The 27,917-nt window shown below is 49.1% G+C and overlaps 2 protein-coding genes, 1 long non-coding RNA gene and 1 pseudogene across 3 annotated transcripts in view; 1 reads left to right on the top strand and 3 right to left on the bottom strand.

Annotated features, from left to right (window-relative positions):
* Positions 1-3,250, bottom strand: part of ULBP13 (UL16 binding protein 13) — a 25,565-nt gene extending 22,315 nt beyond the window's left edge. Inside the window, 1 exon segment of the mRNA NM_001168604.1 lies at positions 3,115-3,250. Within this exon segment, the coding sequence (NP_001162075.1) occupies positions 3,115-3,187 (73 nt within the window). The 5' untranslated portion in view covers positions 3,188-3,250.
* LOC112445510 (tyrosine-protein kinase RYK-like) lies at positions 46-1,925 on the bottom strand (annotated as a pseudogene).
* A 2,167-nt stretch (positions 3,251-5,417) lies between the features above and the next one.
* Positions 5,418-8,761, top strand: LOC112445512 (retinoic acid early transcript 1E). The gene is made up of 4 exons (XM_024989031.2): positions 5,418-6,076; positions 6,856-7,119; positions 7,360-7,641; positions 8,482-8,761. Exons 1-4 carry the CDS (start codon positions 6,004-6,006, stop codon positions 8,589-8,591), a joined length of 729 nt encoding a protein of 242 aa, XP_024844799.1. The 5' UTR covers positions 5,418-6,003; the 3' UTR covers positions 8,592-8,761.
* LOC132344751 (uncharacterized) lies at positions 6,933-26,053 on the bottom strand. The gene is made up of 3 exons (XR_009493706.1): positions 21,304-26,053; positions 11,188-11,256; positions 6,933-6,998 (listed from the first exon to the last, which is right to left on the bottom strand). It is a non-coding gene; the product is annotated as an uncharacterized lncRNA (long non-coding RNA).
* Positions 26,054-27,917: the final 1,864 nt, after the last annotated feature.

Below are 27,917 nucleotides of genomic sequence, written 5' to 3'. Positions count from 1 at the left end.
TCAGTTCAACCTAATGAAAGTGTTATCTAGAAAATATTCCACATCATTAAGTCTGTCTTAGAAAGTTCAGATGCTATGGCATTCCTAAGGCACAGTGTTCTGGAAGACAATGTGCTTCTGCGGTGCTGGGTGATGTATGTGACTGGCCGGCTCCACGTGGGCCTCAGCAGGCATCGTCCCCCTGATGCTGGGGGACTGTGAGAGGACAGTCAGACACAGGCCCCCAGGGCTGCATGGAACCCTGTGAGACACTGGGCCAGCTGCTGGAACTGGGCTTCTCCTCCGAATCTAAGGCCCAGCACAAGCCATCACAGCAAATGGTTCATCAGGACAGTTGATAGGCTGGGCTATTTGATGACCTTCTTTCATATCTCTAAAGAGTCGACATCCGTGTAGGGTATTTGATCCAGAACCATGAGCTCCTACACTATCACTCTGAAGGCCCACACATCACTAGCACTGGAGAACAAAAATAAATTATTTTTTTCATATCTATCTTTTTTTGGCTGTACTGGGTCTTAGTTGTGGCACTTGGGATCTTTTTGCAGCATGAAGACTCTTAGTTGCAACATGCTGACTTCTTAGTTGTAGCCTGCGGGATCCAGTTCCCCGACCAAGGATCGAACCCGGCCCCTTCATTGGGAGTGTGGAGTCTTAGCAACTAAATCACCAGGGAAGTCTGGAGACCTCATTCTTAACCAGACGTTCAAGAGCCATCCATTGATCCAACGTTTTCATTGTCCTCCAGACAGTGAGAGTCCATGGGGAACAAGACTCTGGAGAGGGGCCATCTGTACTCTTAACTTGAGGTTGTCATCAATGGCAGAGCTCCTAGCAGCCAGGTCTTTGTGGAGGACTTCTCTTCTGACCAGGTAATCCATTCCACAGGCAATCTGACCTTGTGGACCAGGTCCTGTTGAGAAATTGCCTGCGGATTATTGGCCTCTACTAATTTGTGCTGCAGGCTCCCCTGGTGGCTCAGACAGTAAAGAATCTGCCTGCAATTCAGGAGACCCAAGTTTGATCCCTGGGCTGGAAAGATCACCTGGAGAAGGGAATGGCCACTCACTCCACTATTCTTGCCTGAAGAATTCCTTGGACAGAAGAGTTTGACTGACTAATACACACACAGCACACAATTTGCAATGCTGTGAAAACTATTTACGATTCTCCCAATTCATGTAAGGCAATATCACCAGGGGTTTTCTCTATCTTCTATACACACAAGGGAAATAGGAGGAAGATTTCTGTGATGAAGATCTCACAGCTTGCAACGTTCAGGGAGTATTGTCACCTGAATTTCAGAAGCTTAATCTCTGTTTTTACAAATGATTGCTGTTCTTTATTTGGATCTTTTTCATCTACATAAATCCCATGGAAAATACGCCCTAAACTACCTTCTTGGAGTACATCCTCTCCATGGATAGAATTATCCTCTCCTTGGATATTTCAATATCCTTCACCTTAGCTCTGGCCAAAAGAGGGCACTTCTCAAGACACTCCTCTACCCACCCACAAGGTAGGATAATAGGATGGAAGTACCATTGTTGGGTGTGTCTCCTCTCAGACTGAGTCATCTGGACATGGCTGAGACAACCCTTGGGAACTACTGGACACTGATGCTGTCTTCCAGTTCAATTCTTGTCACACTATGAAGGTGCAAAACAGCTAATATTATTACTACAAGAAATATAACTGCAGGGCAAACCCCTGTGCTGATACAAAACACACGGGTAGAAGAAGCTGGAGCTGCATGAACAGGATCATAAATAGTTCTGCTTTTTTGTAGCACATTTTCCTTCCTTTCAAATTTTTGAAGAAGGGAAGTTTTTGAAGAATTTACTGTCAAGTTGAGCTGCATTTAGTATCATAACCTCATCATCTACTTTGCAGAAAAGGAGAGCTAGAGCCAAATCACTGATACAGTGCGTGGAAATACCCCCACCCCGTTGCTACTCGCCCCCACCCCAACAAGCAGAAATGCTGACCTGGGGCAGGTCCACGAAACTCTCTACCTGGAAACCTGCTTATATTCAACTTGGAGTCTGCAGGCCAAGTGAAAGGCAGGACCTCTGTTTCGCTGGGTACGAACAGGTTAAAGGATAGACTTAGTGTCCAACAAGATCACTTCTCTAATAAAAAAAGTTCTGCATCTAGACCAATGAGCCAGGGCACCTGGTCCCTGATCAGGAAAAGGCTCACACCCGCCTCCGGGGTCGGGGATGGAGCGGCGCCGCGGAGCCCAGGGGTCGGGGGTGCAGCCGCGCAGCGGAGCCCGGGATCTGGGAACGAACCGCGCCGCGGAGCCCGGGGATCACGGGTTGGGCCGCGCAGCGGAGCCTCGGGGTTCGGAGAGGAGCCGAACCACGGAGTCTCGGGAATCCGGGAGGAGCCGCGCCGCGGAGCCCCGGGATCGTCGGCGGAGACGCACCGCGGAGTCTCGGGGATCTGAGAGGTGCAGCGCCGCGAAGCCCCGGGATCGGGGAGGAGCCGCGCCGCGGAGCCCAAGGGCCGGGAGTGGAGCCAGCAGCTGCGGCTCGGACAAGAGCAACTCAAGCACGTTTCACCCGAGAGCGCGCGGCCGCCGCCGCCTGGGCACCCGGGTCTGCTCTGCGTTTATAACTTACCGGCCGGAAAGAGCGCTGGTCCTTCAAGGGCCGGGAGATGGAGGGACCAGAAGGGTCTCTGTTGCACAGGTCGGGGCGGGAGGGTGTGCTTTTCGGGGTGGGTCTGGGTCCCTTCTCCCCGGGAAGGCTGACTGGTCCCAAACGGCCCTGCTTCAGGGCTCCCACTTCCCAGGGGCGGGCTGGACCCTTGGGGGGTTTCAACCGCATTTCCTGCCGCGTCCCAGCCCCCTCTTCTTCCAGCGTCACTCCCAAACTCCCGGCATTACTACTACACCCAAGGTACCCCTGTTCTGGCCAGAGAGTCGGCAAGAAGCCGGAGGAGCCACCGAGGAGCAAAGGGGCCGAGGGAAGGGAAAGAGGAGGGGGGCGGCGGCGACACGCTGCAAGAAGTTTCGCGAAGCCCCACGGACACCACCCGCATCCCCTTTCCGGGTCAGAACCCATCCAACCTCCTCGCGTTCCCCCGCAGGTTCATCCCCGAACTCACCGCTGGACGTCCCGCTCAACAACACAATCAGAAGCAAAACGAGGAAGCCAAGACTGCTCTTGGAGCCACCCATTTCTCCCTTTGCCACCTGGATCCCAATTTTGCAGGAGTGCGAGGCTGCCGAGTCAGAACCCGCGATCCTCTCCCGCTAGCCGGCAGCTGTGGCCTGGACCTCCGCCTCTGCTCTGACTGCCTGAGCGCCTCCTCCGCCGACAGGCCCCGCCCAGGTCACCGCCGGATCTGGGCGGGGACTCCTGCCTGCTCCCTCACTCACTTGCCTGCCTTCCGGTAAAGCAGCCTACCCGCCTTTTACACTGGGCGCCCACGTGCGCTGGTTACAGGAGACCGCAAAGCTCTTGTTCCTTCAATTCAGTTCAGTTGCTCACTCCTGTCCGACTCTTTGCGATCCCATGGACTGCAGCACGCTAGGCCTCCCTGTCCATCACCAACTCCTGCAGTTTACTCAAACTCTTCTCCACTGAGTCGGTGATGCCATGCAACCATCTCATTCTCTGTTGTCCCGTCTCCTCCCGCCTTCAATCTTTCCCAGCATCAGGGTCTTTTCCAGTGAGTCAGTTCTTTGCATCAGGTGGCCAAAGGATTGGAGTTTCAGCTTCAACATCAGCCCTTCCAACGAATATTCAGTACTGATTTCCTCTAGGATGGACTGGTTGAATCTCCTTGCAGTCCAAGAGTCTTCTCCAACACCACAGTTCAAAAACATCAATTCTTCCACGCTCAGCTTTCCTTACAGTTCAACTTTCACATCCATACGTGACTATTGGAAAAATCATAGCTTTGACTAGACGGACCTTTGTTGGCAAAGTAACGTCTCTGCTTTGCAATATGCTGTCTAGGTAGGTCATAACTTTCCTTCCAAGGAGTAAGCGTCTTTTAATTTCACATCTGCAATCACCATCTGCAGTGATTTTGGAGCCCAGAAAAATCAAGTTAGCCACTGTTTCCACTGTTCCCCCATCTATTTCCCATGAAGTGATGGGACCAGATGCCATGATCTTTGTTTTCTGAATGTTGAGCTTTTAAGCCAACTTTTTCACTCTCCTCTTTCACTTTCATTAAGAGGCTCTTTAGTTCTTCTTCACTTTCTTCCATAAGGGTGGTGTCATCTGCATATCTGAGGTTATTGATATTTCTTCGGCAATCTTGATTCCAGCTTGTGCTTCTTACAGCCCAGCGTTTCTCATGATGTACTCTGCATACAAGTTAAATAAGCAGGGTGACAATATATAGCCTTGATGTACTCCTTTTCCTATTTGGAACCAGTCTGTTGTTCCATGTCCAGTTCTAACTGAGCTGCCCTTGTAAGGAATGCCATCCATGAAGGACTGACTTGGGGCAGCTGGACAGGTGGCCAGGGTGACATCGATTTAGGAAACCCAAGATGCGATGGTAGAGAAGAGAGGGGCGGAGCCAGAGAGCCTGAAAACTCGCCCGGGGGAAGGACGGAGAAATCGCCCGTGGCTCCTTGGCCGGGCCTCGTCCCGCTCGTGGGTCCCCGAAGGCACCGCGGCGGCGCCCAGACTGACAACCGGAAAGAGCCTCGTCATCACCCCGCAACCCTGGGCACTTCCTTACAAAGACTCACTCACCGACCGGGCGGGCCTCCAGGGGCGCCGTCCCGCGAGCGCAGCACCTCGGCCCGGGGCCCCTCTTCGGCGCCCGCCCGGGGATCCCAGCTTCAGCGACGCCTCTCCGAACACCGCCGGCCGAGCTTCCCCCGAGCCGGGGCCTCGAGGTGTCGGGCCGAGATTCGAAAGAGCGATTCAAACTGAAAACCCCGAGGAGAGTTTCAGGATTTCTCTTGTGGTTGTTCTCTCGGGGTTTCAACCTGCTCGAAAGCGACCTTGGCTGCACCGGGCAGGCGAGGACCGCGCCCCGCAGATCGCAGGAGCCGGGTGCGGAGAAGGAGTGGGCGGTGAGTGCGAACCCAGGACGGGCCCCCGCAAATGTTCTGTCTTCTCTCGCCACAACGAAGCCACCAGCCCGGAGACCGCGGAGTTGAGCTACCTGCGCGGCTGATGTCGTGCTGGAGACGGGTAGTGCAGGGGAGGGGGCTGGGAAAGGCGGGAGGGGGCCGCTGCTGCTTGACTCGGGAAAATCCGTCAATATTTTGCGGTGAGCTTGCTCCTCGGGGCCCTGGGAGGACTTTGCCACTTGCGGGTGAGCAAACGGTAATAAATTCCCGGCTGTTCTGGAGCTCGGCTCCAACAGGACTATTGGACTCTATGTACACCCTCCTCCGATATGACAGACCTGGTGGGGTCGGCCGCTGCTGGTTTGATTAACAGAAGGGAATGACAACCCACTCCAGTATTCTTGCCTGGAGAATCCCATGCACAGAGTAGCCTGGCGGGCTACAGCCCATGGGGTCGCAAAGAGTCGGACACGACTGAGTGACTAACATGTAGTGAATCGTTATCATTACAGAGAAGGTTTGAGAGGTTAGGATGGAAAGTGGATGTAGGGGAAAAGAAGGGATAACTGAGCAGGAGATGGCAGCGGCTGTGGGGTGGGGGTGAGGGAGGAAGGAGTTCAAAGAAAGATTAGAGCAGGAAGTGGTTCAAGGAATGAGCAGAAGAGCCAACAGAACGTGGGCTTTTCTTGCTCACACCAGAAAAGGGCTGTTTTGGAGAGAGGATAGTTATTCAAAGTGAATTTGGCTTTGTAATGTCATGAGTATTTTTTTTTAATGAGTAATTACATTTGAAACTTAAGAAATACTTCCTGGGTATAAGTGTTATTTTTCTTGTTTTTCAACAGGGCTTCCTCAGTCTAAGACTGAAGACTTTGGGCAGTGCCAGGAGACAGAGGTATAGACACACCCCAGGCTACCTTTTGCCGGTCACTCTCCTAAAACTGCAGGGAGGAATGTCACTGGCACAAACCGCAGGTCATCTTTTGCTGATACTGCTGCTGATAGAAGCCAGGAAGACTCCGGGCAGTGAGTGTCCTGGATCTGGGGCTCTGGTGGGTGAGGGGGACATGACACAATGGGGAGGGAAGGAGCTCCACCCTGGTGGGCCCCTGTCCACCTGCTCTTAGGATGGTGAGGGTGTGGTTTAGTTGGACTGGCTGCCCAGGAGGTGACACCCTGCCTTCCAGGACCCCACCCAAGGCATGGTGCCTGGGCTTGTGCTCCTATAGCAGCTTTCCCTCTCCTGGCAAGTCCCGCCTCCTACTCCAGTAAAACTTTCCTGATGACTAGGGACCCATCGTGAATGTGGCATGTGTCCTATGGCATCCTTCTCCCCATTCTGTTGAAAGTCTTGTCTGTTCAGATAGATTTTAAGTCTCTAGAAACCAGACACTGTCTTCTGTTTTTGCTGCCTCACAAGCTGGCATGTGCATACTTAGTCACTTAGGTGTGTCCAACTTCTTGCCACCCTATGGACTCTGTAGGCTCCTCTGTCCATTCTCCAGGCAAGAATACTGGAGTGGATTGCCATTTCCTTCTCCAGGGATGGAACCTGGGTCTCCTGCATTGCAGGCAGATTCTTTACTGCCTGAGCCACCATATAACAGATGAATCTTCCTGCTAATAGTATATGGACAGAAAAGATCCACGGTGGCATCAAAATGTTTAACTAAAGCTCAGACAGTTAAAGGTGAGGTAGGACTGAGGATACAGCAGAGGCGGGGGTCTGGGATAGAGACCCCTCCCTCTGCAACCAGGCCCTGGAGGAGGAAACTCCCAGCCATACCTGTGGTTTTCTCTCACAGATGCCCACTCTCTGTGCCTTGACCTCACTGTCAAATCTCAGTCCAGACCTGGCCAGCTCTGGTGTCAAGTCCAGGGCTCCGTGGACACAAAGCCTTTCCTCTGGTATGACAGTGCCAGCAACAAGGTCAAACCTTTGGGTTTCCTGGGAAAGGAGGTAAACGACACGAAAGCGTGGACTGAAATAAGCCAAACACTGGTAGAAGCAGGAAGAGAGCTCAGGATGGTCCTGCCTGTCATCAAACTGGACAAAAATGAGATGAAGGGTAAGTATGGGAAGGGGGTGGGAGCTGGAGACAGCAAGAGAAAGAGTGCATGCAGGGAGGGCATTCCTGTGAAAGGACTGAACAGGATCCAGCCTTAGAGACCCGGTGGACCTGATGGGTAAAATGGGGCAGGTCATGGTCAGAAGATCACGAGCCCCTAGATGTGCAGACACACTTGAGTGACTGGGGAGGATGGACTGTGGAGAGTCCAGGATGATTCATTGTGTGTGGGGGGCACAGGTCCTCCCACCCTGCAGGTAAAGCTGTGTTGTCAACGTGAAGCCGAGCAATGCTCTGGTGCATCCTTGCACTTCAGCCTCGATGGACAGACAGCCCTCCTCCTTGACACCATGAGCATAACCTGGACAGTCATCGATCCTGGAGCCACAGGCATCAAGGAGGAGTGGGAGAACAACCAGGAACTGGCAGAGTATTTCAGGACCATTTCAACAGGAGACTGCAGTTATTGGCTTAGGGAATTCCTGAAACACTGGGAGAAGATGCAGCTCCCAGAGCCCACAGGTAACTGAGTGGGGTGTGGGGGAGGTGGCAGCTCTCTTCAAAGGTCTAGTGCCTTCATGTGTGGATATGAGCACATACGTTAGTGTAATTGAAAATGTGATGATGGATGGAGTGACTGATCTCTTGGTGGACTTCCTGTCTGGAGAGTCAGTGATGGGCATAGCACAGAACTGGCCAGCATCCTCCTTTCCCAACCCACCTCCCTCAGCACAGGAGCCCCCTTCCTCATTAACCAAGACCCCAGGCACTGCTCGATGGTCCCCAAATCTATATACACATTATGTTTCCAGGCCTTCTCTCCCTCTTGTCGTACTGATCCTTTAACCAACTCAAATGTCACTTAATGAAGCCCTTATCCCATCCCAGACAGAATTAAGTGCCCCCAATTGTGTCCTCCTCAAAAAGGACTCCTCATAGTAAACATGTCCACCTGAAAGATAATCAGATGGACATTTGTTGTCTCAGTGAATCAGACGGTAAAGAATCTGCCTGCAAGGCAGGAGACCTGGGTTCAATCCCTGGATTGGGAAGATCCCCTGGAGTAGGAAATGGCAACCCACTCCAGTATTCTTGCCTGGAGAATCCCAGGGACAGAGGAGCCTGGTTGGCTACAGTCCATGAGCTCGCAAAAGAGTCGGACATGACTGAGCGACTAACACAACTCGGGAGAAATATTAGCTCCACGAAGACAGAGCACAAGCCCATTAATCTTTCCATACCCGGACCTGAAGAGTGGCTTCACGTGAGTCAGTAACTATATGGGGAACATGTGCTAAGGAGAGCAGGTGCTGAGGAAGGTGTATTCTTAGATTTGACAAGGCTTTTGCTTTTTCGTTTTAGAACCGCTAATAATGGCCCCAGATATCAGCCAGTCTGCATCCATCCGATTGGTCTCTTGCATTATCCTATTGATCATCACCCAGTTAGTTCTAATTGCCTCATCGTCATGAATATTATGAAGAAATCAGGGACCACAGCAGGTGAGAAGCCAGCCGGCCTCTGGCTCCTAGGCAGGTTTGTTCTGGTCAGGACTTGGGAGAGCTGAGCCATGGGTTTCACCAAGCCCCTGTCCACTGAAACCATCTTTACCAAGATGATGTTCTGTCTTTGTCTTGGGCCCCCACACTTCCCTATAGGGTGGGGAACCACTCTGTTGTTGGGGCAGAAGAGGCTGGTGTGGGCAGCAGGACAGTGCAGTGGGAGTGGGGATGAAGACAAGTGTCTTCTCCTTTGGGGGCCCCAGGTACAAGATGTAGATGTGGTGGGGTGGGGTGTTGTCCTGAGATCTTACTCAGGCTTTCCCAGCCCTTTGATGAAAAAAACCTTTTGTTTTCTGATGGTAGCATTCTCTAGCTCAACATTTTCCCCAATGTTCCAACAGCTATTCCATCATCTGGATGTTTCTCCCTGGACTATGAGAAGGTACAATGTTAAACCAATTCTGGGTGGCAAAAACCGACCCTTGATGACACTCTGGCTATTGATCTAATATACTACCTTCTACTCAGAGTGAGGTTTAACAAGAAGCTAAAGAAGATTATGCTTAAGAATTCCTTCACTTTCCAGGACTGTTGATGGGCCCTTAAGATGTATTGACTTGGTCATTTTCAGGATTTGCAAAAGTCAAACATTTGCTCACAATCAGTTAAAACTTCCAATGCTATTCTTTCCATCAGACTTGCCTTCATGTGGGGTGAAATTGGGGTGGGGGGCGGGGGTTGGCATTTTTTTTAATTCTGTTAAGAAGATAATGCATTAGGGATATACTGTGTGATTTAATGAGACATAATTTAGGTGTTCACACTCACTTTCATGTATAGTTAAGTTACCGCATGCTTTTATGGGCTGAATGTTCTTCTTAATTCATGTGATGAAATCCTCACTTCCAGGAAGACTTGTTGAAACCACTCAGTCGGTGGTGTGTGGTTATAGTCTGTGTTGTGGTACGATAGGAAGTATACGTTTGGTCGGAGTCCTGGTTCCTGGATCAGAGTTTCTAAAACCCACATTTTGGTGTCATATTTGGTGTTCTGAGTATAGAAAAGTAGTTTTTCTTTAGAGACCTAGCAGACTAATACATATGCAGAAACCGCAATCAAGTGCTAACTGCCTAGATGTCATGACACAAAAGTATGAGGCTACCAGTTGAATTATCATGTAGATTAATATATGTATTAACATACTAACATGTTAATGCATAAAAATGTATCCAGGACAGAAGAAAGGATAAAGTGTGATATAGCCAGAAATGGAACACTATAACGCAATAAATAAAGAATAAATTACTGCAGTAAAACCATAGATGCCTCATAAAAAGGAGTTGAGAGGCAAGTGCTGGACACAAAAGAATATATACGCTGTGGTACTCCTATTTGTTGTGTTACATTATTGTGAAACTTAACTGAATTGTTTTTAAGATGTATTTATTTTTGGCTGTGCTGGGTCTTCATTGCTGTGTGCGGGCATTCTCTACTTGCTGCTCTCTCGTTACGGTGCAAGAGCAGCTCACTGTGATGACTCTTCTCATAGCAGAGTGTAGGCTCTAGGCTGTGGGCTTCAGTAGCTGAGGCACACAGGCTCAGTAGCTGCAGTGCCCAGGCTCCAGGGCACAGCCTCAGTATTTGTGGCCCATGAGCTTAGTTATTTCACAACATGTGGGATCTTCCCTGACAGGGACTGAACTCGTGTCTCCTGCATTGGCGGGCAGATTCATTACCTATGAGCCACCAGGGAAGCCCCTAATCGGATTATTAAAAAGACATTCTAAGCTTGATTCTAAATCTTATCTCAATAATTTATGGATGAAGATTAGATGTTCCATGACTTACAACCAGGAAATTATGCATACTGGAAAAGATATTATTTAAAGGACTATCCACAACCTAGATGGACCCTTACCAGGTGCTCTAAACTAGCTCATGCACAACAAAACTGAAGAGAATGAACTCTTGGATTAATATTTCCCACTTAGAAAGGGCGACTGCACTGAACTGGCTAACAGAGAACACTGCTGACCTCAGAAACACCTAAAAACAATGCTCAAACAAAGAAGATGTTTGAGCTCATACATTCATACCAGGACAAGCAGAAGACAACATTGGAAAAATGTTAACCTTTCAGTTTTCACTCATGTCTAGACAAACTTGAAGTTTTCTCCTGTCAGGAATATATTCAGTGATGCAGAGAATTCAATTATACATTGTACTTTTTTGCCCAGTGAGAATCACATGAATGTTTATTGAAACTCCTTTATTTTAGGGGCTCAAATGTGTTGAAGTCCTACCATTAGGTGAAGGAGACCTCACCTGGAAATAGGGTGTGTGCAGATGTAATCCAACCAAGGTGAGGTCAGGGTGGATTAGGTTGGGCTCTAATCCAAAGACTGGTGCCTTTACCAGGAGGCACGCCTTGAAAGAAATGTGGACACGCAAAGAAGAGACGGATATAGGAAAACAAGACACACGAGCATCATGGAAGGACAGAAATAGACACTGGGGCTACGCAATGCCAGGGGTTTCTGGCAAGCACCAGTGCTGTGCATAGTACCTCAGTCGTGTCCGACTCTTTGCGCTGCCATGGACTGCAGCCCACCAGGTTCCTCTGTCCGTGGCGATTCTGCAAGCAAGACTACTGGAGTGGGTTGCCATTTCCTTCTCCATGCAGTCACCAGTAGTCAGGAAGAGAAAAGATGGAGCCTTCCTTAGAGCCTTCAGAGAGGACCCTACTGACAGCTTGATTTCAGACTTCTAACCCTCACAATCTTGAAAGAATAAATTTTGGTTGTTTCAAGCCATAGAGTTTGTGGTAATTTTTATAAAGATTTCACTGTCCCAACCAAGCTTGCGGGGGCTTAGGCTGCATTCCCAGCACAAAGGGAACTGGTGAGCAAGAAGGAAGGCAAGAGAGCAGTTTTAGAAAAGAGCCAAGAAACAGACCCGGGGACGTCTAGAAATGTGACACCTAGTAGACAAGGAAAGAAATACCAGCGAAGTGAAAGGTTGTTGTTGAATCACGCGAATACACCGGGATTCTTGGCCCCCGGAGGAGAAGAATTCAATCCGGAGCCAGAGACGAGGCTTGATCGCTCAGAGCTTTTGTGTAATAAAGTTTTATTAAAGTATAAAGGAGATAGAGAAAGCTTCTGACATAGGCATCAGAAGGGGGCAGAAAGAGTACCCCCCTGCTAGTCTTTAGCTGGATGTTATATAGTCACTAGCAGTCTGTTAATGAAAGAAAGGAATATCTTAAAATTCAGAATGGCACCAGGCCCCTCACCCATAAGATGCATTTTGGGATAAATGGTTTATCCTGGGCCATAAAATGATTAACTTGAATCTTGAAGAAGGGCAGACCACCATACAAATAGTTTCATTTACATAGATTAGGGGAACAATATCCATACTGGTTTGTCAAGTAGCTTCTGGGCCAAGAGGCGGAACCGACTTGGAGACAAGAGTTTGGGGTAAAGGCATAGTACATTAGCATAGCTTAAGACAAACATTTCCATAAGAAAAAGGCATTGGTTATCTCTAGACTCGAGAATAGCTAACTTCAGGCGAAACCGGGTGTCATTATGGCAACACAGTATTTTAAGAGAAACCTCCCTTTAAATTTGTATAGAGAAGGAAAAAATATTGCTAGTTTGTTTCCTCCTGCCGCTTAAGAGAGATAAAAATGTCTGACACTTGCAGGCTATTTCCTCTATTTGGAGACCCCTGGCCTTCCTGCCTGTTACCCTCTCATTCCCCCCTTTTCTTTTAGGAGAATTATGTTGCCTAGGGAAAAGGGGCGTCGTTCTCATTCCATAACTACTTCCGAGCTGACAAGGGGCGTTGTCCCTAAATTGGTGAGGCAACATATTCTCCTAATCCTCATATTGAGGATATCTGATCCAGGGGCCCCAAATAGTAGCTGGAGGTAGCTACAGTAGTAGCAGGAGTTTGAGCAACCATTTGTAACTTAAAAGCTTTCATGCGGCTAGAAACAAATCCAGTTATACAATTACAGATGCAGGGAGCAAACAGCAAGAACAAAACAACCAGAATTATCGTAATTAAGATAGTTGTCCACCATGGGGAACTAGTTAACGTTTTCCAAAGTGAAGCAATTGAGGCTTCAGGAGTGTCCATGGCCCTAATCATCTTGTTCATGTGGTTAGTAAAATGAGTAACATTCGTGCTCATATCAGGTATACATGTACAGCATTGGGTATGAATAATGGCACAAGTTCCTCCTTGTGCAGCTGTCAGAATATCTAGAGCCAATCTGTTTTGTAAAACCACCTTTCTAATTTGTGCTTGTTCAGCATTAAGAGCTGAAATAGCCTTTTGAGAATCTTGTAATGCCTGTTGAGTAAAATTAGTCAAAGCATCCACTCGTAACATAACATCTGTAGTTCCCAAAGAGGGAAAAAACGCTGCAGCCAAATAATCATACCAATAAAATACAGACCTTGCCCACCGAGTTCTAAGGTGGGGTAAATTAGCAGGCTTTTCTGGAAGCTCTGAAAGTATAAAGCCATGAGTAAAGGCTAGACCCAGGGTGCATCTCCCTATCCAACCAGGGGGAAGCCATGCCCATAGGTAAGAGCCACATATCCAATAAGTTCCGTTTGGAGCAAGCCAGCGCGACTGAGATATCCAGTCCCAATTCGTGCCTGGCCAGACAAAGGGAGAAGCTGAACTGGGATTGGAAAACACGGGAATGATTACATTGCATGTTTCCTGAGACAAATATCCCATTTGTTTCCAATCATTGTAATTAAGTTGTTGGCTAACTTTTGGGGACGGCTCTGTTTGTTCCCAGCATGTAGAGGCAGTAGATATTAAACGCCCTTTTTCAGGAGTTAGCCATGTAACCTCATCCCGTATTTGATAAACGTCAGGTAAAAAGCCATTAGATCTAGACCTATTTACCTTATATGTAGCAAAATAGTCATTGAACCGAGACAATGTATAATCAAAATTAAAAGTCACATTATGTCCATAGTTAGAGTACAAAGTGTTGCACCAGTCCATTTTAGGGTTGGTAGATGTCATCAGATGACGAAGAGGCATCGCATGTGATTGTTGTCGAAGGTATTCACAGACTTGGAGAAAGTCTTTTCCTTGAAGTGGGGATGTCCACCACGGGAAGCCTTCCACTGACGAAGAGGGGAGCGCTCCGCAGACCCAGCAGTTAGACCGATTGTGGAATGCAGCATAGGAGTGAGCCCAGGACAGGAAGACATTGTCTTGAGGATCCAACGGCAGACTCAGGATATTTGGAGTCAGCAGAAGTAAGCTCACATAGGTTATCAGGCCCATCCGCTGCCCTTTGTTTAACTCTAGAGCTCGGGTCAGGGCCACAAGCTCCGCTAACTGAGCACTAGTTTCCTGGGGGAGAGATTTTGCTTCTAAAACCTGTTCAGCAGTCACCACGGCGTAACCTGCTTTACGCTTTCCATCCTGAACAAAAGAACTGCCATCTGTAAATATTTCCATGTCAGGATTGTCTAATGGGGTATCCTTTAGATCCTCCCGAGCTGCATAGTTTAAAGTTAGGAATTGAGAACAATCGTGATCAGGTGTTTCATTTTCCTTCTCAGGAAGGAAAGTGGCAGGATTTAAATTTCCACAAACTTTAAGCTTAGTTACTGGTCCTTCTAACAACAATGACTGATACTTAAGAAGCCTACTGTCTGTCATCCAAATATTAACCTTAGAATTTAAGATTCCACTCACATCATGAGAAGTCAGTACAGTAAGGTTTCGTCCATTAATTATTTTTAAAGCTTCAGGTGCTAATAAAGCCGCTGCCCCAATTACTCTTAGACAGTGGGGCCACCCACATGAAACTACATCTAATTCTCTGCTTAGATAAGCAATAGGTTGTTGGTGAGGCCCTCAGGGTTGTGTCAAAACTCCCAATGCCACACCTTTTCTTTCAGTGACAAACAAAATTAAATTCTGACCCTGTGGGCAAGCTCAGAGCTGGAGCTTGCAGGAGAGCAGTCTGAAGAACCTTAAAAGCCTTTTGAGTTTCTGGAGACCAAACCAGTTTGTCGGTTTGGGCCTGCTGAGTTTCAGCTATAAGTTTATATAAAGGCCGGGCAAGTTCCCCATAACCCGGAATCCAAATGCGACAGTAACCTGTGATTCCCAAAAATCCTCTCAATTGTCTTAAAGTCATAGGTAGGGGGTGATTTAGTATAGGTTTAATTCTCTCAGGGCCTATGGCCCTAGTCCCTTCTGATATGATTAGGCCCAGATATCTAACCGATTGTTGATAAAGCTGAGCCTTTTCTCTTGATGCCTTGTAACCACAGCCTGCCAGAAAGTTTAAGAAATCTTCTGAGGCTCGCGAACAAGCTTCCTCTGTCTCAGCACAGAGCAAAATATCATCTACATATTGTAACACCACTGCTTCAGAGCTGTTAAAGTTTTGTAAATCCCGTGACAAACTTTGTCCGAATAAGTGAGGACTGTCACGAAATCCCTGGGGCAAAACTGTCCAGGTTAACTGAGAAGCTGGCTGCGTAGGGTCTTCAAAGGCAAATAGGAATTGACTTTCTTCTGCCAAAGGCACTGAATAGAAGGCATCCTTTAAATCAATTACTGAGAAATATTTGGCCCGTTCAGGAATTTCAGACAATAGAGTATAAGGATTAGGCACCACGGGGTGTAAAGGAACTACAGCCTCATTTATTATTCGTAAATCTTGAACTAGTCTCCATTTACCATTTGATTTCTTTATACCCAAAATAGGAGTGTTGCAAGGACTGTTACAGGGAATTAATAGTCCCTGTTCCTTTAAATTTTCGATGATGGGTTTTAACCCTTCTTTAACTTCAGGTTTCAGTGGATACTGCTTCTTATGTGGAAATACGTGTGGGTCTTTGAGCTTAACAACTACAAGAATAGCATTTTGTGCTCGACCCACAGATTTTCCATCAGCCCATACTCTAGGATTTACATTTTGTTCAACTAAAGGGAGAGAAAGGGAGGGCTCCATATTCATGAAAACAGAGGCATGGACCTTGCTCAGTATATCCCTTCCCAAAAGGGGTGAGGGAGATTCTGGCACAATCAGAAACTCGTGTGGAAACAGCACAGAATCCCAGTTGCAAGATAAAGAATAACTGAAATAATACCGTTTGGCTCGTCCAGACAGTCCCATTACGCAAGCGGATCGGGAAGAAAGTGGGCCAGGGGCTTCAGTAAGCACAGAATAAGTTGCCCCAGTATCTAAAAGGAAATCGACGGATTGGCCCCCCACAACTATTAATACCCGGGGTTCCTCAGGTGTAATTAGGACGGGAGCTTGTGTGGGGACCCCCGGGCACCTTCAGTCCTGATTGTCTTGAGAGTCCGACCCCGAAGACCTACACCTCTGGGGACAGTCTCTCTTCCAGTGTGGTCCTTTGCAGACCGGACATGGAGCCGGGGGCGGCTTAGATGCCTGAGGGCAATCCCGCTTGAGGTGCCCCTCCTTTCCACAGTAATAGCAAGCCCATCCCTTTTCACCTGGGCCCCTCTGGGCATTTTTCTCAGGCTGTTTAAGAACGTTTTTCATAGCCATGGCGAAGGCTTCCGCCTTGTCCTTTGTCTTTTTTTGCCTTTCTTTCTTTTCCTCATATTCCCTACCATAATAGACTGTCTGAGCCAGTTGTAACAGAGTATCTAAAGACTGATTAGGTCCATACGCCTGTTTTAATAGCTTACGGCGGATATCTGGAGCCGACTGAGTAAGAAATCTATCTTTTAAGATCACTTTTCCCTCTTCACTTTCGGGATCAATCTCAGTGAATCTGCGAAGGCCTTCTCTCAGTCTATCTAGGAATTTACCAGGAGCTTCTTTCTCTTCCTGTTCTATATCTGCCAATTTGCCATAGTTTAAAGGCTTAGAACGCGCCTGCCTAAGTCCCTCAAGAATACATCTAACAAAATGACTCTGATCCCATCTTCCTTTAGCTGTGTTGTAGTCCCAGTCTGGTTCTATAGTTGGGACCGCCTGATTCCCAGTGGGGAGGGCCGCTATCTCGTTCTCCCTCTTCCCTACTGATTCATTACCAAGCCACTCATCTCCATAAGCAACCGCTTTTCCCAAAACTCGAGTCTTTGACTCAGGAGTCAGCGTTTGTCCCAAGATATACATCACATCCTTCCAAGTGAGGTCATAAAGCAAAGTAACACCTTTAAAAGCTCTGATATATTTTTCTGGGTCCTCTAAATAGTCTCCCAGATCCTCCTTGATTCTTTGTATTTCTTGATAAGAAAAAGGCTTATTAACTCTCATGGACTGATTATTTCTCCCGGTGGGTGTTTCATAAAGAGGCAACAGCTTGTGTGGCTGTTCCTCAGTCTCTCTGGCTGCTCTGCGCATATGATCCCAGGGATAGATTGGAGAAACCTGTTTTTCCTCTTCTCTTTGTCTCCTGTCCTCCATCTCATCTCTTACTTCAATCTCTTACCCCTTGTACTGAGACAGGAGTTGTTTGGACCTCCATGTGGGCAGTTTGAATCCCAGTTTGGAGTCCCTGGTACGGGGGCAAAGGAAGAGGATAGGGGGGAGCTGAAGGTTTCACACCCAAATCTATACCCTTAGGACATAAGTCTGGCATATTTCGCAGAGAGAAAAAGGGCAACACATATGCTACTTCTACCCATTTCCCTTGTTCCTTACAGAACCGGTCTAATTGTAGAACAGTATTATGCTTAAGAGACCCTCCAACTGGCCACCGTTCGCCATCCTCCAATGGATACCGTGGCCATGCAGTATCATATAGGAAGACCAGGTGTGTCTTCTTTAAGCCCTGGGGATCAAATCTATCCTAGTTTTTCAGGATACAGTTCAAAGGAGTGAGGCTGGAATTGTTAGCTCCCATCTGTAAGAGAGGAAAAAAAGCGACCAGCGCCATTTTTTCTACCGGAGGCGTCCCTCCCTGCTCTAGATGGGGGTGTAGACAGACGTTACACCAAAAGCTTTTCCTTTTTGGTCGGACTTAGTCTGTCCCTTACCGACGCAGGGGCCGTACTCGTCCCTCCCGGTTCTACCACCGAGAGATGGGGTGGGGATGTACCAGGGGTAGACTTGATAGCATCCCTACTTGACGTCCAGCTCTTCACCCTTAACCTTGCTTGCCTCTGATGTCACCCGGGGTGAATCAGAGTAACCTTCCGGAATGCCTCCCAAGCTAAGACCATTGTGGGAAACATTCGTCACCTGAGTGCCTGTGCACGACCCTGAGTATTTCCTGACCACAATAAGACCGACGCGAACATAAAACTGAGATGTTCTTTCCAAGCATCACCACACCAGTATAACAGCCTCCTCTGATCCACTAAGAGCCGGCATTACCAAAGGAAAAAAAACCCATCGCAGTCCCAATCTGAGTAACCTTTAACCTCAGAGATGTTCTGGGAGCTAGAGCTCCATCTAGCTTCCGAACTTTCGATTCCTAGCGAGGCTAGACACTTTCTTGACTACCAATCCAAGTTTGGGACCTAAGCCACAGTACACAGTAACAGTATAGATCACAAGTCCCTTGAAAGTCTATGATCCGATAGATTAGGTTAGTACTTCTAATTCCCAAGGAGTTATGAAATGGTCAAAGAGACCGAAAAGTTTGACCGAGAAAGGAGAGTTCGGTCCACACGCTTTGCCCATTTCTGGTCGGTTCCCGAAGGAGACATTGGGTGCCTCTTGGCATTGGCAGGTCGGTATAACGCCCCGACAGGTTTCTGTCATAAGCCGTGTGAGATCACCGTGGAACCGCAGAGCAGGGCTCCTTACTTGTTTCACGCAGGGCATGCCATTCATTCACACAAGCACACGGTTGAGTTAGTAAAGCACAGCAGAAAACGTGTTCGCTAAGAGAACAAAGAACTAAAGCTCCAAGCATCCTTACCTTGTCCTGAAGGATCCCGGACGAGCCCCCAAGATTAAAGGTTGTTGTTGAATCACGCGAATACACCAGGATTCTTGGCCCCTGGAGGAGAAGAATTCAATCCGGAGCCAGAGACGAGGCTTGATCGCTCAGAGCTTTTGTGTAATAAAGTTTTATTAAAGTATAAAGGAGATAGAGAAAGCTTCTGACATAGGCATCAGAAGGGGGCAGAAAGAGTACCCCCCTGCTAGTCTTTAGCTGGATGTTATATAGTCACTAGCAGTCTGTTAATGAAAGAAAGGAATGTCTTAAAATTCAGAATGGCACCAGGCCCCTCACCCATAAGATGCACTTTGGGATAAATGGTTTATCCTGGGCCATAAAATGATTAACTTGAATCTTGAAGAAGGGCAGACCACCATACAAATAGTTTCATTTACATAGATTAGGGGAACAATATCCATACTGGTTTGTCAAGTAGCTTCTGGGCCAAGAGGCGGAACCGACTTGGAGACAAGAGTTTGGGGTAAAGGCATAGTACATTAGCATAGCTTAAGACAAACATTTCCATAAGAAAAAGGCATTGGTTATCTCTAGACTCGAGAATAGCTAACTTCAGGCGAAACCGGGTGTCATTATGGCAACACAGTATTTTAAGAGAAACCTCCCTTTAAATTTGTATAGAGAAGGAAAAAATATTGCTAGTTTGTTTCCTCCTGCCGCTTAAGAGAGATAAAAATGTCTGACACTTGCAGGCTATTTCCTCTATTTGGAGACCCCTGGCCTTCCTGCCTGTTACCCTCTCAGAAGGGTACACTGCTCAATACGTGACAGCGGGAGAACTGGCTGATCCTGTAACTAAAAGAGGATTTCTATTTAGCACAACACACAAACGTTCATTTTAGGTTGATCAAGGCATGAAGGTGACTGTTCGTGCGGGCTCGGGGCTGTATGCCAATAGGAGCACGTTTGCTGAGTAGTTTTAGATATGGGGCTGGGGCATTAAAAAGGAGACGGCACGTTTCCAGGTAGGAGCCAGACAGAGACCTAAAATCCCTGCTCGGCCCTGGGGCGGAGTCCTGGCAGCCAGCCCCTTCCCAGAACCACCCCGAGCTGTGTGTGGCGTTGCGGCAGCTGGAAGGCCCAGTATCTTGGGGAGAACTGGTAAGTGTGACTGTGTGTGTGTGTGAGAGAGCAAGAGAGAGACAGAGAGAGAGGGTATGCGTGAGAGGAGGAGGGCAGAAGAGAGGAGTGATTGTGTTAGGTGCTCAGTCATGTCTGCCTCTTTGCGACCCTGTGCGCTGTAGCCCTCCAGGCTCCTCTGTCCATGGGATTCTCCAGGCAAGAATACTGGAGTGGTTGCCATTTCCTACTTAGGTGTGTGTGGGGCAGTGCCACTAATTTGTGATAGGAAGGTGAATGTGAAGAGAGGGAGGGAATGCTGGAAAGAGTGTGTTGGATGTGTGGGGAGCGGCCACAACTGGTGTGTGAGAATGTTGGGAACCTTGATGTGTGTGTCTGTGTGTGACTGTGGACAGCTGAGCCTGGGACAGAAGGGGAGAAGACAGTATGCATATGCAGAGGGCCCGGAGGGGGATGCCCTGGGGGACCCAGAGAGGAGGAAGAGAGTGAAGGGAAATGGCTGTGAGGGGAAAGTTTCTGGATGGCAGTGGAAGTAGACGGGAGCCTTCTGTGTGGAATTTGTGTGAAGCAGTGTGTACAGACAGTGTGAGGAAGCCAGGGTCCCTGAGGGAAGGGAACGCTGTGTGACTTTGCAGACAGTGGAGAGCCAGTGGGTCAGGCAAGCAGGCACTTGTGTGTGAAAGAAAGTGTGTGGGGGGTAGGGGATGGGGTGTGCACAGAGGGAAGGGGGTGTGAGGAGACCTGCATGGAAAATTTCAGGAAGGGTGACGTGCACAAGGGTGGAAGGAGTGTAAGTGAGAAGCATGAAGCCTATGTGGGGAACACGTGTGTGTGAGGGGGCTGTGTGGGAGGCTGGAGAGTCAGGCTGGGCTGTGGGTGATGGAGGGCAGTGTGAGGGCGAGGGGGCTTGTGTGTGTAACTGTGGGGGCTGAAGTGTGGGAAGACAGGTGTGCATGGAGAGTGTGGGGTGAGCAGTGTGTCAGGACTGTTGCTGAAGAGGCCTCAGTGGTGACCGGCTCCCCAGCTTCTCCTTTCTCTGGGCCCGGACCCTCTGGCCTGGACCCCAAGGTTCCAAGGGAACCAAAAACTGGCAGGGACAGGGAAGAAGCTGATACCCCCTATCATGTACTTTCTTTTTTTTAGCTTGAAACACCACACAAGAATATCTGCCTTGTGACAGGTGTCAACTGGGGCAGCCTTCACCAGCTGACGCCTCCCCCAGGCCCAGGGGCTGAACTGCATTCTCTCCCTCAGTTTCTAGTCAGCCTGGGGTTTCCCTGATAGCTCAGTTGGTAAAGAATCCGCCTTCAATGCAGGAGACCCCGGTTCGACTACTGGGTCAGGACGAACCCCTGGAGAAGGGAAAGTCTACCCACTCCAGTATTCTGGCCTGGAGAATTCCATGGACTGTACAGTTGGACCTGACTGAGTGACTTTCACTTTGGAGCCTCTGAGCAATAGGATTCCCTTCAATCCCTCCCCTGCCTACTAAGCTCAGGGGGAGGGACTCTTGTAGGGGGCCCAACAGGTGGAGGAGGGGACCCAACCCTCTCCACCTTGCCCCTCCCACCTCTCCAGGCCCAGACCCCTCACTGTCCCCCAACTCCTTCCTCCCCACCTCGCCCTTCTCCCCACCTTCCCTCATCTCTTACCGCTCATCACAGGTGTTCCCAGGTCTGTCCAGCAGCTCAGCTGGGAAGCCAGGAGCCTGCATGGCAAGACCCCCGGACCCACCCTCAGACACTCATGGCCCGGGTGTCCTGGACTCTGTCCAGAGGGAGCAGAAGCAGCTTCAACAGAAAAGTGGGGACTTGGGAGCCTGAGCTGTGACCTTAGAGACTACTCCCCAGCAGCTTTTAAATGCAACCTGCCCTCCCTCCCCCCACCCTCCCACTCCATCTCCCTTTACCTCACCAACCCAACCACACTCCACCCCACCCCTCCCACACCACCCCTTGGCCCCCCTTCAGGAAACCCTAGAGCCAATGCCCACCTTGCCAAGTCCTCCCTGCTGTTCTGAAGAGGTTGCCCTAATACTTACCACTACTTTCCACGGGATGGTTTGTTTTTTCATCTAGGGTTGTTAACTGCGGGATTCAGACAGGGTCACATATTTTTCTTCACATGTCTTGCCCTTGGCACTCTCCTTTCCAAGTAGCTGATTCCTCTCCCCAATGTGTGTTAGGGCTACTGTACTGGGATCAGCATGTACCCTGGGGAAGTCCTCAGCCATAGTGGCTACAGAACATCAGGGGTTAAATGGAGACACCAGTGAGGATGGGGGAAGGGTAGAAAGACACTAAGTCTGGGGTCCCCTCTGCCTGTCCTGCCTTTCAGGGGACTTGAACCCCGTGTCTTAGACACCAGGCTTTTGAGAGCTCCCTTCCTCCCTGTCTTAGTCCCATGGGATTGCTATAACAAGTAACCATACATTGGGTGGCTTATAAACAACAGGAAAGTTTTCCCCATAGTTCTAGAATCTGGCAAGTCCAAGATCAAGGCACTGGAAGATGTCTGGTTCACAGAGGGCTGTCTTCTCACGGTGCACTCACCTTGTGGAAGGGTGGAGGGAACACAGGGTCATTTTCTACAATGGTTCTCACCCATTATTTCGACTGTGTGGATCACAACAAACTCTGCTAAATTCTTAAAGAGATGGGAATACCAGACCACCTGACCTCGCTCCTGAGAAATCTGTATGCAGGTCAAGAAGCAGCAGTTAGAACCAGACATGGAACAACAGACTGGTTCCAAATCGGGAACGGAGTACATCAAGGCTGTATATTGTCACCCTGCTTATTTAACTTATATGCAGAGTACATCACACTACATTCTGGGCTGGATGAAGCACAAGCTGGAATCAAGACTGTCAGGAGAGATATCAATAACCTCAGATACACAGATGACACCACCCTTACAGGAGAAAGCAAAGAGGAACAAAAGAGCCTCTTGATGAAAGTGAAAGAGGAGAGTAAAAAAGCTGGCTTAAAACTCAACATTCAGAAAATAAAGATCATGGCATCTGGTGCCATCACTTCATGACAAATAGATGGGGAAACAATGGAAACAGTGACAGACTTTATTTCCTTGGCCTCCAAACTCACAGCAGATGGTGACTGTAGCCTTGAAAGTAAAAGATGCTTGCTCCTTGGAAGAAAAGCTACAACCAACCTAGACAGCATATTAAACAGCAAAGACATTATTTGGTGACAAAGTTCATCTAGTCAAAGCTATGGTTTTTCCAGTAGTCATGTATAGGTGTGAGAGTTGGACCATAAAGAAAGCTGAGTGCCGAAGAATTGATGCTTTTGAACTGTGGTGTTGGAGAAGAGTCTTGAGAGTCCCTTGGACTGCAAGGAGATCAAACCAGTCAATTCTAAAAGAAATCATTCCTGATTATTCATTGGAAGGAATGATGCTGAAGCAGAAGTTTCAATACTTTGGCCACCTGATGTGAAGAACTCATTGGAAAAGACTCTGATGCTGGGAAAGATTGAAGGCAGGAGGAGAAGGGAACTACAGAGGATGAGATGGTTAAAAAGCATCACCAACTCAGTGGACATGAGTTTGACCAAGCTCCAGGATTTGGTGATGGAAAGGGAAGCCTGGCGTGCTGCAGTCCACAAGGCCACAAAGAGTCAGACATGACTGAGAGACTGAACTGAATTGAAAGGAACACATCAATCATTTCCCACACACCCATCTTCTGATACCATCACATTCAAGGCCAAAGTTGCAACAGATGAATTTTGTGGGGCACATGAAGAGTGAGCCAGCACTCCCCATGCCAGCTAGCACATGAGTTCTTTCACAGACACTTAACTTGGCTACAACTTCATTGTCACTCCAGCCCTGATGTGAGATGGAGGCTCCACAGAGGCATTGGAGAAACAGACTTTCCTTCATTATGACAATAACAGGCCAAACCCTTGCTTCTCTTGGAGGAAAATTAATGCCTTGAAGGCCTGCTCAGAACAGACCCAGACCCTGGGGGAGACATGGGGCAAGGACTCAGAACCTGAGGCCGTTCAGCTGGAGAATTGTGGGCCCAGGGTAAGAGGTGGGAACCAGGGCCTAGACACCATCAGGGGAAGCAGAATGTGTGTGTGCTTAGTAGCTCAGTCGTGTTCAACTCTTTGCAACCTCATGGACTGTGGCCCACCAGGCTCCTCTGTCCGTGGGATTCTCCAGGCACGAATACTGGAGTGGGTTGCCATGCCCTCCTCCAGGGGAGCTTCCCAACACAGGGACTGAACCCAGGTCTCCCGCATAGTAGGCAGATTCTTTACGGTCTGAGCTATTGAGACACCATAGAAGCAACTTAAATGACAATCGAAAAATGAATGGATAAAGAAGATGTGGCGGGGGCTTTCTGGTGGGACAGTGATAGGAATTCTCCTGCCAATGCAGGGGACACAGGTTTGATCCCTGGTCAGGGAAGATCCCACATGCCACAGGACGACTAAACCCATGTGCTTTGGAAGCCCAAGCAAACTAGAACCGGTGCTTTGCAACAAGAGAAGCCACTGCTATGAGAGGCCTGTGCACACCCACCCTGCTCTGTCTCCTAAAGGCTGTCCTTGTTGCCCAGGAGGTTCCCTGGATCCTGGGGCCGAGACGCTTTAGCTCTTACTGCTCATTCTCTGACATTTATTCTCCTTCCCCCTTCAAGGAACCTCACACTGATCAGAATGGCCATACTGAAAAGTCTATGAGTTTGAGTAGGCTCCGGGACTTGATGATGGACAGGGAAGCCTGGCGTGCTGCAGTCCATGGGGTCACAAAAATTCGGACATGACTGAGTGACTGAACTGAACTGAACTGAAGGAGGCAAAAACTGTAAAAACAGGTACCAAAGTTATTACTGGAGACATACAGAAAGAGTTCGTTTATTTAAGAGGGAAGCAAGGCGGAAATATACACCCAGAAAGGAGTGCAGGCGTCCTGAATGAGCAATACAAAGAAGCTAGGCTAGGGATTTAACATACACATACATGTCTCTATCTTCCCTGGTGGCTCAGTTGGTAAAGAATTTGCCTGCAATACAAGAGACCCAGGTTCGATCCCCGGGTCAGGAAGATCCCCTGGAGAAGAAAATGGCAATCCACTCCAGTATCCCTTGCCTGAAGATTTCCATGAACAGACGAGCTGGCAGCTTACAGTCCATGGGATCCCAAAGAGTCCGACATGACTGTGTAACTAACCTTCTTTCACTTTCACTTCCATACATGCATCTTTTCTTCCCCAACTCCCCTTCCATCCCCACCCAGGCTGCCACATAACATTGAGCAGAGTTCTATGTGCTATACAGTAGGTCCTTGCTGGTTATCCATTTTAAATAAATCAGTGTGTGCATGTTGATCCCAGACTCCCTAACTATCCCTTCCCCCCATCCTTTCCCCCTGGCAACCATAAATTCATTCTCTAAGTCTGTGAGTCTCCTTCTGGTTTGTAAGTAAGAGCACTTGTATCACGACGTTTTGGATTCTGAGTGTGAAGGACCTCAGAAGGTGTTTCTGCTCCTCTGTCTGACGTATGTCATTCAATATGACACTCTCCAGGTCCATCCATGTTGCTGCATAGGGCATTGTTTCATTCTTTCTGAGGCTGAGAAATACTGCCCTGTGCATATGTCCCACATCTTCTTTGCCCATTCATCTGTGGGTGACGTGTAGGTGGCTTCCAGGTCCCGACTACTGTGAGCAGCGCTGCCGTGAACACAGGCTGCACGTGTCCTCTCAGACCATGTGTCCTCAGAATCGCCAGGGACATCGAATCCCACAAGATGGACAAAGGGTGAAACGTCATGACCTCTCTTGGGGGTTAGAAAGAAAATCTTAAAATACTTCAAGTTTCCTGGAGTACTGAGATTTTTATTTAAATAGCACTAGCATAATAAATAGGCTTCCCCAGTGGCTCAGATGGTAAAGAATCCACTTGTCAATGCAGGAGACACAGGAGACGCAGGTTCAATCCCTGAGTTGGAGAGGTCCCCTGGAGAAGGAAATAGCAACCCACTTCAGTGTTCTTGCCTGGAGAATCCCATGGACAGAGGAGCCTGGCGGGCTACAGATCACCGGGGTCACAAAGAGTTGGACACGACTGAGCGACTAACACAGCGACTAAGCGTGATAAATTATTAAGGGAAACAGTCATAAATAAAACTATCTTCTATTGAAAATAGGCTGAGGTGATTTCTCCAGACGCAGAAAGAATCCCTGAGTCCTGTAATAGCAGATGGTATTTTTCTTGCAATATCATTTGCAAGAACGAGGTCACGAGGCAGAGTCTAATTATCCACAAACTAGAATACGATGAAAAATGTCCTGTTTGTGGAGATTTCTTCAAGGACTTGAGCATTTCAGTGTAGAAATTCCATCACTTAGCACCAGGAGGAAAGTGGCAAATAAATTGTTTGTTTTTTTTTTTTTTTAGAGACGCTGAGTGGGATTTCCCCAAATGTGATGAAGCCCATGAGATGATGCATCTACTGTGTCACTGTAACCAGAAAACAGACTCAGGATTCATGGGGTCTGATCTCCTGGATCTAAAGTGAAGAGCAGGAAGGAGAGGCACCTGTCGCGCTTCCTGGGAGCACCGTCGCCTGCAGAAAAGAAAGAGGCCTTGGTCCAGGAGGCTGAGGAACTCCTGTCACTTTCCTGGGGCTGCCCCTACCCAAGCCCCCCTCCAGCCCCACCCTCACTGAGGGGCTCCTATGTCCTCCACCCCCACCCCCACCCCAGGCCCAGCAGCTTCTTGTCACCTCCTGGTTTCCTTCCTGCATCACAGAGTCACCCCACCTGCCCCTTAGGCTCAGGACTAGAGCCAGTGAGGAATCAATCTGGCTCCCTTTACTCAGGTCTGGATCCTCCCTGAATGGGGCCTAAAGGACCAGGGAGCAGGTCCCTGGGAGGAGGGGCCTTTGCTTCCTGACAGGCCTTGGGGGGCTGCAGGCAAACCTCCTTCCTTTGCTCCCCTCTAGCCTCTGAGCCAGCAGCACACACAGCTCTCAGGACCAGGTCCCTGCCCCCCATCTCTTCCTGGTCCCCCCAGCTGGGCGCCTCCACCCCAGCTCAGGCCCACCATCCCCAGGCACCTCTGCTCAAGGCAGGGCCGCTCAGTGATGGAGGCTCTGGGTCCCCAGGAGGCTGGTGACCTGCAGGCCACAGGCTGAGTCACAACTGCTGCTGCTCCAGGAGCACAGGCCTGGCCTCAGCCCTTCCCACAGTCTCTGCTGTGGGGCTCCGGCCTTGCCTGCTTGACCCAGGCCACTTCCTGTGAGAAGAAGCCTTTGGAGTTGGGTCTGCAAAGGCCTTCCTGCCCCTTCCTCCTGGGATGAGAGCCCGGCCCCTCTCATCTTGGCCCCTGGGTGGGTCCCCTCCCCGCTGACACATCATGTGGAGCCCCCATGCTGCTCTCAGCCCCCGTGAGTCCTGCCCTCGCCCTGAGTGCCTGCTGTTCTCACACCACCTACCAGGGGCCCTGCCAGCCAGCAGTCTGTGCTCAGTCAGGGGACTTGGCTGAACCCTTTAAGCATCAATAGGCCCTCAGCCTTCCCGTGCCCCAGCCACCCCTCACTTCCCACTGTCATCTGACAGTGAGGACCTTTCAGAACTGAGGCCTGATATTGTCCGAATTCTGCTCTCAGGTGATATGGGGTCTTCTTCACCGGCTCATTTCAGGATGAGGAGGTTCACGGAGGGGCAGGGGTTGGCTGGGATTCACCTTCCCTGGCCTCACACCAGGCCCTGTGCCCCTGCCTTCCCTCTGAATTCTGCCCTCAGTACCTCTTCTTGTAATGGATACAGGCTAAAACGATGATTATGACTAAACTGGTGAGAACCCCGGTGGGGATCCAGATGCTGTAACTGCTGTCTGGGGCCATGGGCTGCATTGTAGAGGGTCCCGTGGTCGGTGATGCTGCAAGGAGAGTAAGAGTGAAGCCCTTGTCCAGACCCCAAATTCAGCACATGCCTGCTCGCCCCCCTGACCCAGGTACCCCTACTGTGCAGAGAGTTTACACACATCACATGGAGGCCCCTGAGATAGATCCTCAGGTGAGATGGGGGGAAGGGAGGAGCCCAGTCTTCATGGGGCTCTGACAGCTAATGGGGGAGCAAGGTTTCCAACACAGCCACTCAGTCCTGCTGTGACATCAGAGACAGTGACCTGAGGATGGAGTCCTCAGGAGTTGACAGCAGAGGTGGTATTGACAGATTTCCAGAAGAAAGATTGGTGACATTTGAAAGAAGATTCTGGAAAGACG

Source organism: Bos taurus, unplaced genomic scaffold, assembly GCF_002263795.3.
Source record: "Bos taurus isolate L1 Dominette 01449 registration number 42190680 breed Hereford unplaced genomic scaffold, ARS-UCD2.0 Leftover_ScbfJmS_1639, whole genome shotgun sequence".
Taxonomy (NCBI): domain Eukaryota; kingdom Metazoa; phylum Chordata; class Mammalia; order Artiodactyla; family Bovidae; genus Bos; species Bos taurus.
This window is presented reverse-complemented; position numbering and strand designations above follow the sequence as displayed.

Coding starts and splice junctions, on each gene's coding strand:
- LOC112445512 (XM_024989031.2), top strand. CDS start 6,004: ATGTCACTGGCACAAACCGCAGGTCATCTTTTGCTGATACTGCTGCTG. Junction 6,077..6,855: donor AGCCAGGAAGACTCCGGGCA/GTGAGTGTCCTG, acceptor TTTCTCTCACAG/ATGCCCACTCTCTGTGCCTT. Junction 7,642..8,481: donor GCAGCTCCCAGAGCCCACAG/GTAACTGAGTGG, acceptor TTTTCGTTTTAG/AACCGCTAATAATGGCCCCA.